Below are 13,897 nucleotides of genomic sequence, written 5' to 3'. Positions count from 1 at the left end.
CAGTCTGGCATCAGGGCTGGCTAGGCCTATAGACATCCCCACCTTCCTGCTCAGCTCTGCTCAGCCTCGGCCTCTCAGGAATGGAGGAATACGTCCCCCGCCTCAAAGTCCACTGATGGTATCATTCAGAGCCCTATGTAATCCTATTGGGATCCGGGAAGTGGGCGGGTAAAGCCCGTCTACTGCTAAAGGATCCCCCCCCAGCCTAAGAGGGGGATCCACAGGACCTGGATACCAAATAAATCCGGGGGACAACTAATGAAATAACAGGGACAGGAGTGCGATCAAAGGGTCAAACGAAGGGAAAAAATATGGAACGCTTCACGAATTTGCGTGTCATCCTTTGTAATGTAAGGCAGGGACTCTCAACCTTTCCCAACCACTGTACCCCTGGCAGGAGTCTGATTTGTCTTGCCTACCCCCAGGTTAATAATGACTTGCTTACAAAATCAGACGTAAAAATACAAAAGGGTCACAGCCACTATTACTGAAAAATTGCTTCCTGTCTCATTTTTACCATATAATTATAAAAGAAATCAACTGGAATATAAATATTGTTCTTACATTTCAGTGTATCGTCTATAGAGCAGTATAAACAAGTCATTGTCTGTCTGAAATTTTAGTTTGTCCTGACTTCGCTAGTGCTTTTCATGGAGCCTGTTGTAAAACTAGGCAAATATCTAGATGAGTTGATGTACCCCCTGCAAGACGTCTGTGTACCCCCAGGGGTAAGTGTACCCCTGGTTGAGAACCACTGATTTAAGGAGGGCTTCTCCCGACATTCACAGGATATTTCCGGTCTCTCTCATTATTTGGCTCTGTTATTGACGAAAGTTTTAGCATCATCGCAGAGAAAGAAAGCTAAACTAGCATCCTTCCCATCAGCAAATAATCTGCGCATGGCAGACAGAAGCCCACAGCTACTTTTACCAATAGATGGCAACTGGGATTTATCCTCAGGATGATCACCCCCGCTGTGGGATTCATTAAATTCCCTCTCCAGGTCCCGTTTTGTTCCCGGCCCTTGAGAGTCTGCTTTAGGATCCAAGAAATCAAGCGTGGTTCCTAAGCATGGCGAGCGGAGAAAGCTTGTGGAATACGAACAGTCTGGGAGTGGTAGGGATAGAACGGGGAGCGGATGAACGCTCCAACGCTGGGACAGACGCCGTGGTGTCGAAGGCAGACCCTGATACTGAGGCAGAAGGAAGGAATCCCTCGGCCTCACCCCCATCACGCTCAAATAAACCAGAGGTTGAAATTGAGCTTTTTACTCTCCCTGCTCCAGCTCTTTTAGACTCTGTTTCATTCTGTTTATATGAACGAGAAAGGGCAGAGAAAATAAATGTTTTTCAGCACATCCCCAACTCAATGGGACAAATAATCAGGGATGAGACAATCTGCCCCAAAGGGGAAACTTAGCAGCTCTAATGTTCACTCTGCTAAAGGGGGTGGGGGGCAGAGCAGACTAAATGAGATGATCAGGGTCGATCTGGACTAGAAAAAGTGGTGGAGGGTCAGGGGGAAATGTGCGAGTTAACCCAACCACTTTGCCCAGTCGGGACAAACCCAGTTTCCTGCTGAAGCAGAGGTAGGATCCCCCAGGCCTCTGGGCCTCTCACAAAAGGCACTGTGGGAATTAGTCCCTCTCAGCAGTGCTGTCTGAATGCAGAGGGGACAGGGAGAAAGGCCAGAGGGGGTGAGTGATAAGGGTCTTATTTGTGATCCCCAAATGTTCAATAGCCCCAGCACCCTGCTCCTTCTGATTCCCAGCTCCACCAGCCCCACCCATTCAATCCCGCCGTTCTCTGCCCAACATCCTCCCTCCTGGTCCCTTAGCATTTAATCCCCCAGAGCCCAGCGCCCTGGGGGATTTGGGGAGGGGAGGAGTTACCAGCCCCCAGGGACACTCCCCCTGCAGGGAACAGCTCCAGGTAAGTGGGGAGCCCAGCCCAGGGGCTGGTGGAAGATGTGGGGTGGGCACAGGTGTCTAGAGTGAAGGTGGGGTCTGGTGCAAGTGCCCTTCTCCTCATCTCTAAAGAAGGAGGATCCCATCTGGGAGGGGAAGGGAGAGGGGGGAACTTCAGCCAGGCAGATGGAACGGCTGGAGGCGTTTCTCTCTCCCTTCCCCAACCTGTGGCCCATCAGCTCAGCAGCCAGGGCTGCAGTGGGAGGAGAGGTGATGGGGGCTTCTCCTCCTCTGCCTGGGGTTGGAAACAGGACCCCAGCACAGTGGTTCTTGGAGTTAATGCTCTATTAGGTTGCATGGGGCAGTTCTGCCCTCTGTGGTCTTTGTCTCTGCAGACTCAGGCAGATCTTGCTGCACCAGTTATGGTTGGGTCTCGGTTTCAAGTTTTCCGCTGCAAACATGAGGGCTTGAAACTTACTCCAGGGTGGTTTTATGTAATTGGTTATTTTATTTATGAAAAGCAGAGTGCTGATCTAATCAGGTGACTCCAGGAGGTGGGGCCTCATTGTCTTCTCTACTTTTCCTATTCCCTGATTTTGACTCCTTTTCTTGTAATCTGCTGTAGATAAAGTTTCACTCCTTTAAATTATTTTAAAATGTTATTTTTATTCCTCTAAGCACTTCATCATTAACGTTGTTAACATTGTGCCGATGGATGTTATTGTGCTATTTAATTTGTATTTTTAATAGCAAATAATCATGGGAAATATTAATAATTGCTAGCAGCTTCAGCAAAGAGATTTCACAGCGTTTCTAGTGTAACGTTTCCTGTTTGTATTGCAGTCTGGTAACTGGCAGTTTTCCGTTCTAAATTTTTGTTCTTTTTTTCTGTTTTTGATAACGTTCACTCTTTGGGATCTTTTGAGTTCGAGGCTGACTGATTTCCTGGGCTGGTGTCAAAATTGCTTCAGCAAAAAGAATGAGGAGGACTTGTGGCACCTTAGAGACTAACGAATTTATTTGAGCATAAGCTTTCGTGGGCTAAAACCCACTTCATTGGATGCATGAAGTGGAAAATACAGTAGGAAGACAGATAGATAGATAGATAGATACACGCACACAGAGAACATGAAAAAATGGGTGTTGCCGTACACACATAACAACAGTGATCGGTTAAGGTGAGCTATTATCAGCAGGATTAAAAAAACCTTTTGTAGTGATAAACAGGATGGCCCATTTCCAACAGTTGACAAGAAGGTGTGAGTAGCAGTAGGGGGGAAAAATAAACATGGGGAAATAGTTTTACTTTGTGTAATGACCCATCCACTCCCCATCTTTATTCAAGCCTAATTTAATGGTGTCCAGTTTGCAAATTAATTCCAATTCAGCAGTCTCTCGTTGGAGTCTGTTTTTGAAGGTTTTTTGTTGTAATATTGTGACTTTTAGGTCTGTAATCGAGTGACCAGAGAGATTGAAGTGTTCTCTGACTGGTTTTTGAATGTTATAATTCTTGACGTCTGATTTGTGTCCATTTATTCTTTTATGTAGAGACTGTCTGGTTTGTCCAATGTCCATGGCAGAGGGGCATTGCTGGCACATGATGGCATATATCACATTGGTAGATGCGCAGGTGAACGAGCCTCTGATAGTGTGGCCGATGTGATTAGGTCCTATGATGGTGTCCTCTGAATAGGTATGTGGACACAGTTGGCAACGGGCTTTGTTGCAAGGATAGGTTCCTGGGTTAGTGGTTCTGTTGTGTGGTGTGTGGTTGCTGGTGAGTATTTGCTTCAGGTTGGGGGGCTGTCTGTAAGCAAGGACTCGCCTGTCTCCCAAGATCTGTGAGAGTGCGGGATCGTCCTTCAGGATAGGTTGTAGATCCTTGATGTTGCACTGGAGAGGTTTTAGATGGGGGCTGAAGGTGACGGCTAGTGGCGTTCTGTTACTTTCTTTGTTGGGCCTGTCCTGTAGTAGGTGACTTCTGGGTACTCTTCTGGCTCTGTCAATCTGTTTCTTCACTGCAGCAGGTGGGTACTGTAGTTGTAAGAATGCTTGACAGAGATTTTGTAGGTGTTTGTCTGGTGCCAAAAGTACTCCTCGTTCTTTTTGCTGATACGGACTAACACGGCTACCACTCTGAAAACTGCTTCAGTTTCCTTTGATCCACCAATGGGGATTGCCTTAATCCACTGTTATTTTCCATTGTGCTTTTTCAAGTCACCGCTTGTGTGTAGAAAGAACTTGGTTCTCCAGTGTTCATGGAAGGCCAGAATTTTAAAAGTTGACAGCCACTAGATCCTTTTAAAAATCCCACAAGGCACCTAAATCCTCTTAAAAATCTGTCCCTTAGGGCATTTGTATAAAATCCTTCTCCAAAGGAAATTTCCACTATATTTTTTACTAAACAGACAACCCCGAGATGGATTGAGAATCACAAGAACTGAAAACTCATGTTATACCCCCAAAAGTCATAAAATAAAGAAAAAATTAAATGCATTTTTTATTCTTTTTGTTTGCCTGTCCGTGCCTTTAGGGTGCATTCATACTTTTGCTGTTAGTTCTCCCAAAGGACCCATATATCTAAAGTGGTTGTACAATCCTGTACCATTTGATGCCATTTTGCACTTCCAGTAACGTGATTTCTCCCCTTTTCTAATTGAAAATTTCTGAGAGTAACCCCCCATCCTGCACACACTGAAGTATACGCTTTACTCTTCTATGACTTCATTTATTGCAGATATAAATGGCAATTTTTCTACTGATTTCTTTAGGCTTCCAATTGTCTGTTTTAATTTCATAGCCTTGTATGTGTGCTACCTAGTTTGTTATGATACGTTTCAGGGATGTTCTTCATTCTGACACGTTTACTGATTTGTACTGCCTATATCAAAGATTTTTTGACTTTTTAAAAAAATTATCCTGTTTCTCCTCAGGTGGCGGGAATAGTGCTGACCTCACTTAGTTTGCCTTTTGGTGAAACCAAAGTGCCTTGCGTCCATTATGTTTTTGCAGTGGGATAGCTAATGCATATTAGTTAAAAACACCCATTGTCTTAGCACTGCAGATACAGTGACTATAATGTTGACTATGACGTTAAATGGGTTTGCGGGCTGAAAACTCTGATACGGATTGTATGGCTACTACTCCTGCTCCTTTGACAGGGGTTGCATCTGAATGTCTGCACCCATTTGTATGGGAGTCCTGGAAAACCAGTTAAAGCATTTAAAACTAAAGGAATTAGTGGGCTCCCCCCCCCCACTCCCAATTTCCCTTGTTCCTTTCCTTTTACTTATTCATGGCTTGTCTACATGGTGTGACGCTGCAGGTGTGAAGTTAATGCAAATAACTTACAGATGTTCTCATTAAGAAGTAAGGTGGCCTTAATTTTGACAGTGGCAGTCAGGGCAACCACAGAAGATTGCAGAGAAGGAGCGAAGCAGTGGGGCGCTCAGCTCATCTTCCCTGAGTGTTGCGTTCTGAAGAAAAGCCATTAGGCTATTTCACAGGTGTCAGTTTTGGCCTGACAGAATTTCATTACGTGGGTTAAGGCTGAAATTCAAGGTGATCTCGCTCCTCCTCTCGCTCCTGCAAAGGACAGGACATCTTTCATGAGCAGGAGAATGGAAGCCGGATAGTGTCATGGATCCTGCTGTGCCCACAGAGGGTGTTGGCCTGACTGTACAGTGATCCCCTTTTTAAGCATCATAGACAAAGTGGGTGCACTCTTGTCCCATGGCAGTGAACCAATTGATCCACATATCACTTCCAAGTCTGTTACCCCTCTTACGCTATGATGGTCAGATTAGTAAGCCCACGACTGTGGTATTCATCAAGGTGTGAGGACGCCCCCAGCCAGGCGTAGCAAAAGTATTTTCAGCTCACATCAAACATTGTGATGTGTCTAGGCACATGTGCAGAGCACGGGGCTAATCTGGCTCAGAAGCATCCGCAAATAGGGTACGGCTGCAGTTACTAGACATGCGCTGGTTTCAGAGTAGCAGCCGTGTTAGTCTGTATTCGCAAAAAGAACAGGAGGACTTGTGGCACCTTAGAGACTAACCGATTTATTTGAGCAAAGCTTTCGTGAGCTACAGCTCACTTCATCGGATGCATACTGTGGAAAGTACAGAAGATCTTTTTATACACACAAACCATGAAAAAATGGGTGTTTACCACTACAAAAGGTTTTCTCTCCCCCCACCCCACTCTCCTGCTGGTAATAGCTTATCTAAAGTGATCACTCTCCTTAGACATGCGCTGTGTTTGTTTCTGAAGCTGTGTCGGCTGTTTTCGTTGTCGGCAAACCACCTGGCGTGGCCACTCCCTGTTTTTTCACCTGATAAGGGAGGCAATCAGAGGTTAAGGCAAGGGTTGGGAAAATGTTCTAAATATATCTGCTTAGAACAGCCCTGGGATATCAGCGACTGCTCAGTGCAGGAGCTTACACGTCTGCTGGGTGGGATGGGTTTGCTGACAGCGCTGAGCAGTGTTTTGAGAGGAAGGAGGCACGATATTCTTCAGATCTGATGAAGCCAGGTGGCTACGCTACTTGTGGTCACGTTATAGAGACTATGGGGTAGATTCACAATGGTAGACAGGCACCCAACCCACCCACCCCCACCCCCCCCGGCGAAGCTCAGAGGTCTGAGTTTAGGTATTTAAGTCCCAGTTTAGGATCCAGTGAGAGATACAAAACTCCTGACGAGCCCCAAAACTCACTGAGCACCTATACTTTCAAGGTAGAATTTCCCTAAGGAGCCTTAGTTTCTGCCTCTGAGCATGAGCCCTGCTGCCTTCCTGTGGGCATCTGGATGCCTGTTTCCTGCCGAAGCCCCAGAGTGATTCAGGAACAAGGGAGAGGACAGGCGGGTGAATGTCTCTCTTGCCTTCAGGACACAATCCGATAAGTGTGCTCATAGGCCCACTGGCTGGATTGGGTCCCATTCAAAATCTGGCTGGAAAAGGAGGCCCTGGGGTTGTTATCCAACTTCTAGCCCAACGGTTAGTGCACTTGCCTGGGATGTGAGAGACCCAGGTTCAATTCCTGCCTCAGAGAGAGAGGAAGGGTTTGAGGAGGGGTCTCCGACATCTCAGGTGAGTGTGGTAACCATTGGGTTAAAAGTGATAGGGTGGCACCCTTCTCCTCTGGCTGTTTTGTGAGGCACCTGCTCTAGCTTGTTCTAACAAGGAACGGCTTAGGTGCTTGAGCCGCTGGACTCCAGGAGCAGGGCACCTCCCTGCAACAGGGACTTAGGTACCGAACTCCAGGAGATGGGCAGGGTTTAGAACACGGCCCTGTGGTCAGCATCTCCAATTGGTTAGCTTAGGTCAGGGGTTCCCAAACGGTGGGGTGCGCCCCCTTCCATGGCTGGAGCCAGGCCAGCCCCACAGCGGTCAGGGAGGGAGCGCCACCCAGCCATGTCCCCTCCACCAACCGTGGCTCCCAGCTCCGTTCCCAGCCCCTGACCCAGACCCATCCCCGGCTGCGGCCCCAGCCTCAGCTCCCTTATCCCGTCCTGGTTCCCCCTCCCACCCCCCAGGAGCCACGGCCTGGCTCTGGCTCCCGGGACGGTTGGGGCCCAGACAGGAGTAATGAGTGGGGCATCACCCTGAAAAGTCTGGGGACCACTGACTTAGGCAACTCCTTGTCTAGTGGGCTGGCTTTTCGGATGCCATTCTAAGGCACCCATCTCTCCCTATTCACTGTATAGGAAGCCTAGGCACCTAACTCCGTTTTGTGGTTCGCAGTGATGTTCCCGTGACTTCCTAGGTGTCTAACAGTTAGGCACTACGACACTCAGCATCACAACACCTCAGTCCCTTCGTGAGTCTAGCCCATAGGCCTGTCCGTCGCTGCTGAGAGAGGTGGTTTTTGTTCTTTGCTTTGGGGTAACTAAGGAGCAGGCGCGATGCTGAGGTAAAAACACAGCGAGGACAAGGCACTTTGACTTTCGCAGTGAGGAAAAGGCCTGAGGAAATAGCTGGGAAATAAGATCAGAAAGGAACTTGTTAACGTAAGTGTGCCAAAGTACAGACCTGCAGATATGTGTTACAGTGACAGTAGGGGGATAAGTCAGTCTAAGGGTATGTCTACACTACAAAATTAGGTCGAATTTATAGAAGTCGGTTTTGTAGAAAGCGTTTTTATACAGTCGGTTGTGTGTGTCCCCACACAAATGCTCTAAGTGCATGTCGTCGGCGGAGTGTGTCCACAGTACTGAGGCAACCGTCGACTTCCGGAGCGTTGCACTGTGGGTAGCTATCCCACAGTTCCCGCAGTCTCCACCGCCCATTTGAATTCTGGGTAGAAATCCCAGTGCCTGGTGGGGCTAAAACATTGTCGCGGGTGGTTCTGGTTACATATCGTCAGGCCCCCCTTCCCTCCATGAAAGCAAGGGCAGACAATCATTTTGCACCTTTTTTCTTGAGTTAACTGTGCAGACGCCATACCACGGCAAGCATGGAGCCCGCTCAGCTCACCGTCACCGTATGTCTCCTGGGTGCTGGCAGATGCGGTACTGCATTGCTACACAGCAGCAGCTTATTGCCTTTTGGCAGCAGACAGTGCAGTTTGACTGGTAGCCGTCGTCGACGTATTCCTGGGTGCTCTTTTAACCGACCTCGATGAGGTCAGAGGAGCCTGGGTAAACATGGGAGTGACTCAGCCAGGTCATTTCCCTTTTAAGCTTCGTTTCATGGCGATTCAGTCCTACCGGCAGTGCACTGTCTTTTAATCAGCAGCCAGCAGAAGACGATGGCCAGCAGTCATACTGCACTGTCTTCTGCCGAGCACCCAGGAGATGACGATGGCTAGCGGTCGTACTGCACAGTCTGCTGCCAGCAAGATGTATAGAGATAGATGAAGTGGATCAAAACAAGAAATAGACCAGATTTGTTTTGTATTCATTTTCTCCTCCCTCCCTCCGTGAAATCAACGGCCTGCTAAACCCAGTTTTGAGTTCTATCCTTGAGGTTTTGAGTTCTATCCTTGAGGGGGCCATTCTGTTTCTCGCAAAGCCACCCCTTTGTTGATTTTAATTCCCTGTCAGCCAACCCTATAAGCCCTCCCTCTGTCAGGCCAACGGCAGACAATCGTTTCGCGCCTTTTTTCTGTGCAGACGCCATACCGCGGCAAGCATGGAGCCCGCTCAGATCACTTTGGCAATTAGGAGCACATTAAACACCACACGCATTACCCAGCAGTATATGCAGCACCAGAACCTGGCAAAGCAAAACCGGGCGAGTAGGCGACGTCAGCGCTGTGACGAGAGTGATGAGGACATGGACACAGACTTCTCTCAAAGCACGGGCCCTGGCAATGTGGGCATCATGGTGCTAATGGGGCAGGGTCATGCGGTGGAACACCGATTCTGGGCTCGGGAAACAAGCACAGACTGGTGGGACCGCATAGTGTTGCAGGTCTGGGACGATTCCCAGTGGCTGCGAAACTTTTGCATGCGTAAGGGCACTTTCATGGAACTTTGTGACTTGCTTTCCCCTGCCCCGAGGCGCAAGAATACCAAGATGAGAGCAGCCCTCACAGTTGAGAAGCGAGTGGCAATAGCCCTGTGGAAGCTTGCAACGCCAGACAGCTACCGGTCAGTCGGGAATCAATTTGGAGTGGGCAAATCTACTGTGGGGACTGCTGTGATGCAAGTAGCCCACGCAATCAAAGATCTGCTGATATCAAGGGTAGTGACCCTGGGAAATGTGCAGGTCACAGTGGATGGCTTTGCTGCAATGGGATTCCCTAACTGTGGTGGGGCCCTAGACGGAACCCATATCCCTATCTTGGCACCGGAGCACCAAGCCGGCGACTACATAAACCGCAAGGGGTACTTTTCAACAGTGCTGCAAGCACTGGTGGATCACAAGGGACATTTCACCAACATCAACGTGGGATGGCCGGGAAAGGTACATGACGCTCGCATCTTCAGGAACTCTGCTCTGTTTCAAAAGCTGCAGGAAGGGACCTTCTTCCCAGACCAGAAAATAACCTTTGGGGATGTTGAAATGCCTATAGTTATCCTTGGGGACCCATCCTACCCCTTAATGCCATGGCTCATGAAGCCATACACAGGCAGCCTGGACAGTAGTCAGGAGCTGTTCAACTACAGGCTGAGCAAGTGCAGAATGGTGGTAGAATGTGCATTTGGACGTTTAAAAGTGCGCTGGCGCAGTTTACTGACTCGCTTAGACCTCAGCGAAACCAATAGTCCCATTGTTATTACTGCTTGCTATGCGCTCCACAATATCTGTGAGAGTAAGGGGGAGACATTTATGGCGGGGTGGGAGGTTGAGGCAAATCGCCTGGCTGCTGGTTACGCACAGCCAGACACCAGGGCAGTTAGAAGAGCACAGGAGGGCGCGGTACGCATCAGAGAAGCTTTGAAAACCAGTTTCATGACTGGCCAGGCTACAGTGTGAAAGTTCTGCTTTTTTCTCCTTGATGGAAACCCCCCACCCCTCCCTCGGTTCACTCTACTTCCCTGTAAGCTAACCACTCTCCCCTCCTCCCTTCAATCACCGTTTGCAGAGGCAATAAAGTCATTGTTGCTTCACATTTATGCATTCTTTATTAATTCATCACACAAATAGGGGATAACTGCCAAGGTAGCCCGGGAGAGATGGTGGAGGAGGGAAGGACAAGGCCACACAGCACTTTGAAAGTTTAAAACTTTAAAACTTATTGAATGCCAGCCTTCTGTTGCTTGGGCAATCCTCTGGGGTGGAGTGGCTGGGTGGCCAGAGGCCCCCCCACCGCGTTCTTGGGCATCTGGGTGAGGAGGCTTTGGAACTTGGGGAGGAGGGCGGTTGGTTACACAGGGGCTATAGCAGCCGTCTGTGCTCCAGCTGCCTTTCCTGCAACTCACCCATATGCTGGAGCATATTAGTTTGATCCTCCAGCAGCCTCAGCATTGAATCCTGCCTCCTCTCATCACGCTGCCGCCACCTTTCAGCTTCAGCCCTCTCTTCAGCCCGCCACCTCTCCTCCCGGTCATTTTGTGCTTTCCTGCACTCTGACATTATTTGCCTCCACGCATTCGTCTGTGCTCTGTCAGTGTGGGGGGACAGCATGAGCTCAGAGAACATTTCATCGCGAGTGTGTTTTTTCACCTTCTAATCTTTGCTAGCCTCTGGGAAGGAGAAGATCCTGTGATCCTTGAAACACATGCAGCCGGTGGAGAAAAAAAAAGGGACAGTGGTGTTTAAAAAGACACATTTTATAGAACAATGGCTACACTCTTTCACGGTAAACCGTGCTGTTAACATTACATACATAGCACATGTGCTTTCATTCCAAGGTCGCATTTTGCCTCCCCCCACTGCGTGGCTAGCCCCTCATCCCTCCCCCCTCCCCGTGGCTAACAGCGGGGAACATTTCTGTTCAGCTACAGGCAAACAGCCCAGCAGGAACGGGCACCTCTGAATGTCCCCTTAAGAAAAGCACCCTATTTCAACCAGGTGACCGTGAATGATATCACTCTCCTGAGGATAACACAGAGAGATAAAGAACTGATGTTGTTTGAATGCCAGCAAACATACACTGCAATGCTTTGTTCTACAATGATTCCCGAGTACGTGCGACTGGCCTGGAGTGGTAAAGTGTCCTACCATGGTGGACAGAATAAGGCTGCCCTCCCCAGAAACCTTTTGCAAAGGCTTTGGGAATACATCCAGGAGAGCAGCGAATGCCAGGGCAAATTAATCATTAAACATGCTTGCTTTTAAACCATGTATAGTATTTTAAAAGGTACACTCACCGGAGGTGCCTCCTCCACCTGGCAGGTCCAGGAGGCAGCCTTAGGTGGGTTCGGGGGGTACTGGCTCCAGGTCCAGGGTGAGAAACAGTTCCTGGCTGTCGGGAAAACCGGTTTCTCCGCTTGCTTGCTGTGAGCTATCTACAACCTCCTCATCATCATCTTCCTCGTCCCCAAAACCTGCTTCCGTGTTGCCTCCATCTCCATTGAAGGAGTCATACAACATGGCTGGGGTAGTGGTGGCTGAACCCCCTAAAAAGGCATGCAGCTCATCATAGAAGCGGCATGTTTTGGGCTCTGACCCGGAGCGGCCATTTGCCTCTCTGGTTTTCTGGTAGGCTTGCCTCAGCTCCTTAAGTTTCAAGTGGCACTGCTTTGGGTCCCTGTTATGGCCTCTGTCCTTCATGCCCTGGGAGATTTTGACAAATGTTTTGGCATTTCGAAAACTGGAACGGAGTTCTGGTAGCACGGATTCCTCTCCCCATACAGCGATCAGATCCCGTACCTCCCGTTCGGTCCATGCTGGAGCTCTTTTGCGATTCTGGGACTCCATCATGGTCACCTCTGCTGAGGAGCTCTGCACTCACCTGCAGCTTGCCACGCTGGCCAAACAGGAAATTGAAATTCAAAAGTTCACTGGCCTTTTCCTGTCTACCTGGCCAGTGCATCTGAGTTGAGAGTGCTGTCCAGAACGGTCACAATGGAGCACTCTGGGATAGCTCCTGAAGGCCAATAACGTCTAATTGTGTCCACAGAACCCCAAATTCGACCCAGCAAGGCCGATTTCAGCACTAATCCCCTTGTCGGGGGTGGAGTAAGGAAATCGATTTTAAGAGCCCTTTAAGTCGGGGAAAAAAAGGGCTTCATCGTGAGGACGGGTGCAGGGTTAAATCGATTTAATGCTGCTAAATTCGACCTCAACTCCTAGTGTAGACCAAGGGACAAAGACAGACTTTCTGCCTAATGGCTTGTGTTTACAAGGTATTCCCAAGACTGTCTAGTAAGCATTACACCCTTCACAGTGTTTTATGTGCATTAAATGTTTGTTCACTATAGAATCCTAGAATATCAGGCATGGAAGGGACCTCAGGAGGTCATCTAGTCCAACCCCCTGCTCAAAGCAGAACCAATCTGCAATTTTTGCCCCAGATCCCCAAATGGCCCCCTCAAGGATTGAACTCACAACCCTGGGTTTAGCAGGCCAATGCTCAAACCACTGAGCAAATGCCCACGGGAACAGGACAGTAATCAGTTTTCCGTGGCAGAGGGAAGGTGTTAGAAACAGAGAGTGAACAGACTGGAAGGGGCAGCAGGAACAGTAAGTGGGGAGGGAGGTTCGCAGCTCCCAGCCCTGCCCAGATCCATTCCCTGCACACCCTGGGCAGACTGACTCTCCTGGAAACAAGGTGAGGAGCTGACAGAGCAAAAGCCACTTCCTGTCCCGGAGGAGTCCCCACGCTGCTGGGGGGATGCACTGCCCTCTGGGCCAATGTCAGGGGGATCCCCAAAATGGCTCCTTTGATTCTGCTCTTTTTCCAACATTCTGCTCAGAGATGCTGTTATGGGGAGGGTTTAATGGTGTCCTGGTGGGTTTAGTTCTGCTGGGAGGGGCCTTGCCTGGATGGTAATAAACTAACTGGGTTTCTTCCCAGCATGGCAAAGTCCGGAGAGTCTGTCTCCAGGGAGAGAGCCTGGGGGGAATCAGGCTGTGACATGGACTCAAGCCCCTTCTGAAACCTCCCCCATCGCCCCTCTCGCCCCAACAGGCTGAAGAATCACATCTACATTTCGCTCCAGATTGTCCTGTCTTCCGGGAGACGAGGAAGAGAAATGGCTGTGATGGAGCCAGCTCAGGTAGGGGATTTTCAGGGAGCTGCGGCGGGGAGGGGTGCTGCAGATGGGGAGGGGCAGGAAACACACAGGGTGAGGCAGGGAGGGGACAGGGTGTCATAAACCTGCCATGACACGTTCAACCCGGGACCTGATTTTCTGAACAGGCCCATTGGCGGGGGGGAACATTCCCCCATTTCTGAACCAGGAAACGCCCCCCTGGGCAGGGCTGCGAAAACTGACCAGACTCCCAGTGCTGGAGCCTAAACCAACTTGGAAGAGGCTGCTGTGAAATACGAAGGGAAGCTCTTGGAATTCCTGTCCCTGTCTCCGGCTCAGAGCTCTGCTTCCTGTATCAGCCTGTGTCTGGCAGGCGTGTGGTAAATGAGAAGACCCTGCC

The 13,897-nt window shown here is 49.4% G+C and overlaps 2 protein-coding genes across 10 annotated transcripts in view; one reads left to right on the top strand and one right to left on the bottom strand.

The window, feature by feature from the left end:
- Positions 1 to 13,897, bottom strand: part of LOC114022341 (zinc finger protein OZF) — a 793,526-nt gene that overhangs the window by 380,496 nt on the left and 399,133 nt on the right. The window lies entirely within an intron of this gene.
- Positions 1 to 13,897, top strand: part of LOC102935436 (zinc finger protein 883) — a 45,475-nt gene that overhangs the window by 1,641 nt on the left and 29,937 nt on the right. The window contains exon 2 of one of the 4 annotated variants that reach the window (XM_037914369.2): positions 13,434 to 13,521. In XM_037914369.2, coding sequence (XP_037770297.1) covers positions 13,498 to 13,521 — 24 coding nt within the window. In that variant the 5' untranslated portion in view covers positions 13,434 to 13,497. Of the gene's footprint in view, positions 1 to 12,502; positions 13,522 to 13,897 lie in introns of those variants that run through there. The other 3 variants (XM_043528076.1, XM_037914370.2, XM_043528073.1) reach the window with 3 other exon arrangements.

The sequence above is a fragment of the Chelonia mydas genome, chromosome 14 (genome assembly GCF_015237465.2).
Source record: "Chelonia mydas isolate rCheMyd1 chromosome 14, rCheMyd1.pri.v2, whole genome shotgun sequence".
NCBI classification, from domain to species: Eukaryota; Metazoa; Chordata; order Testudines; family Cheloniidae; genus Chelonia; species Chelonia mydas.
The sequence above is the reverse complement of the archived record's forward strand: the minus strand, read 5'-3'. Positions and strand labels throughout refer to the sequence as shown.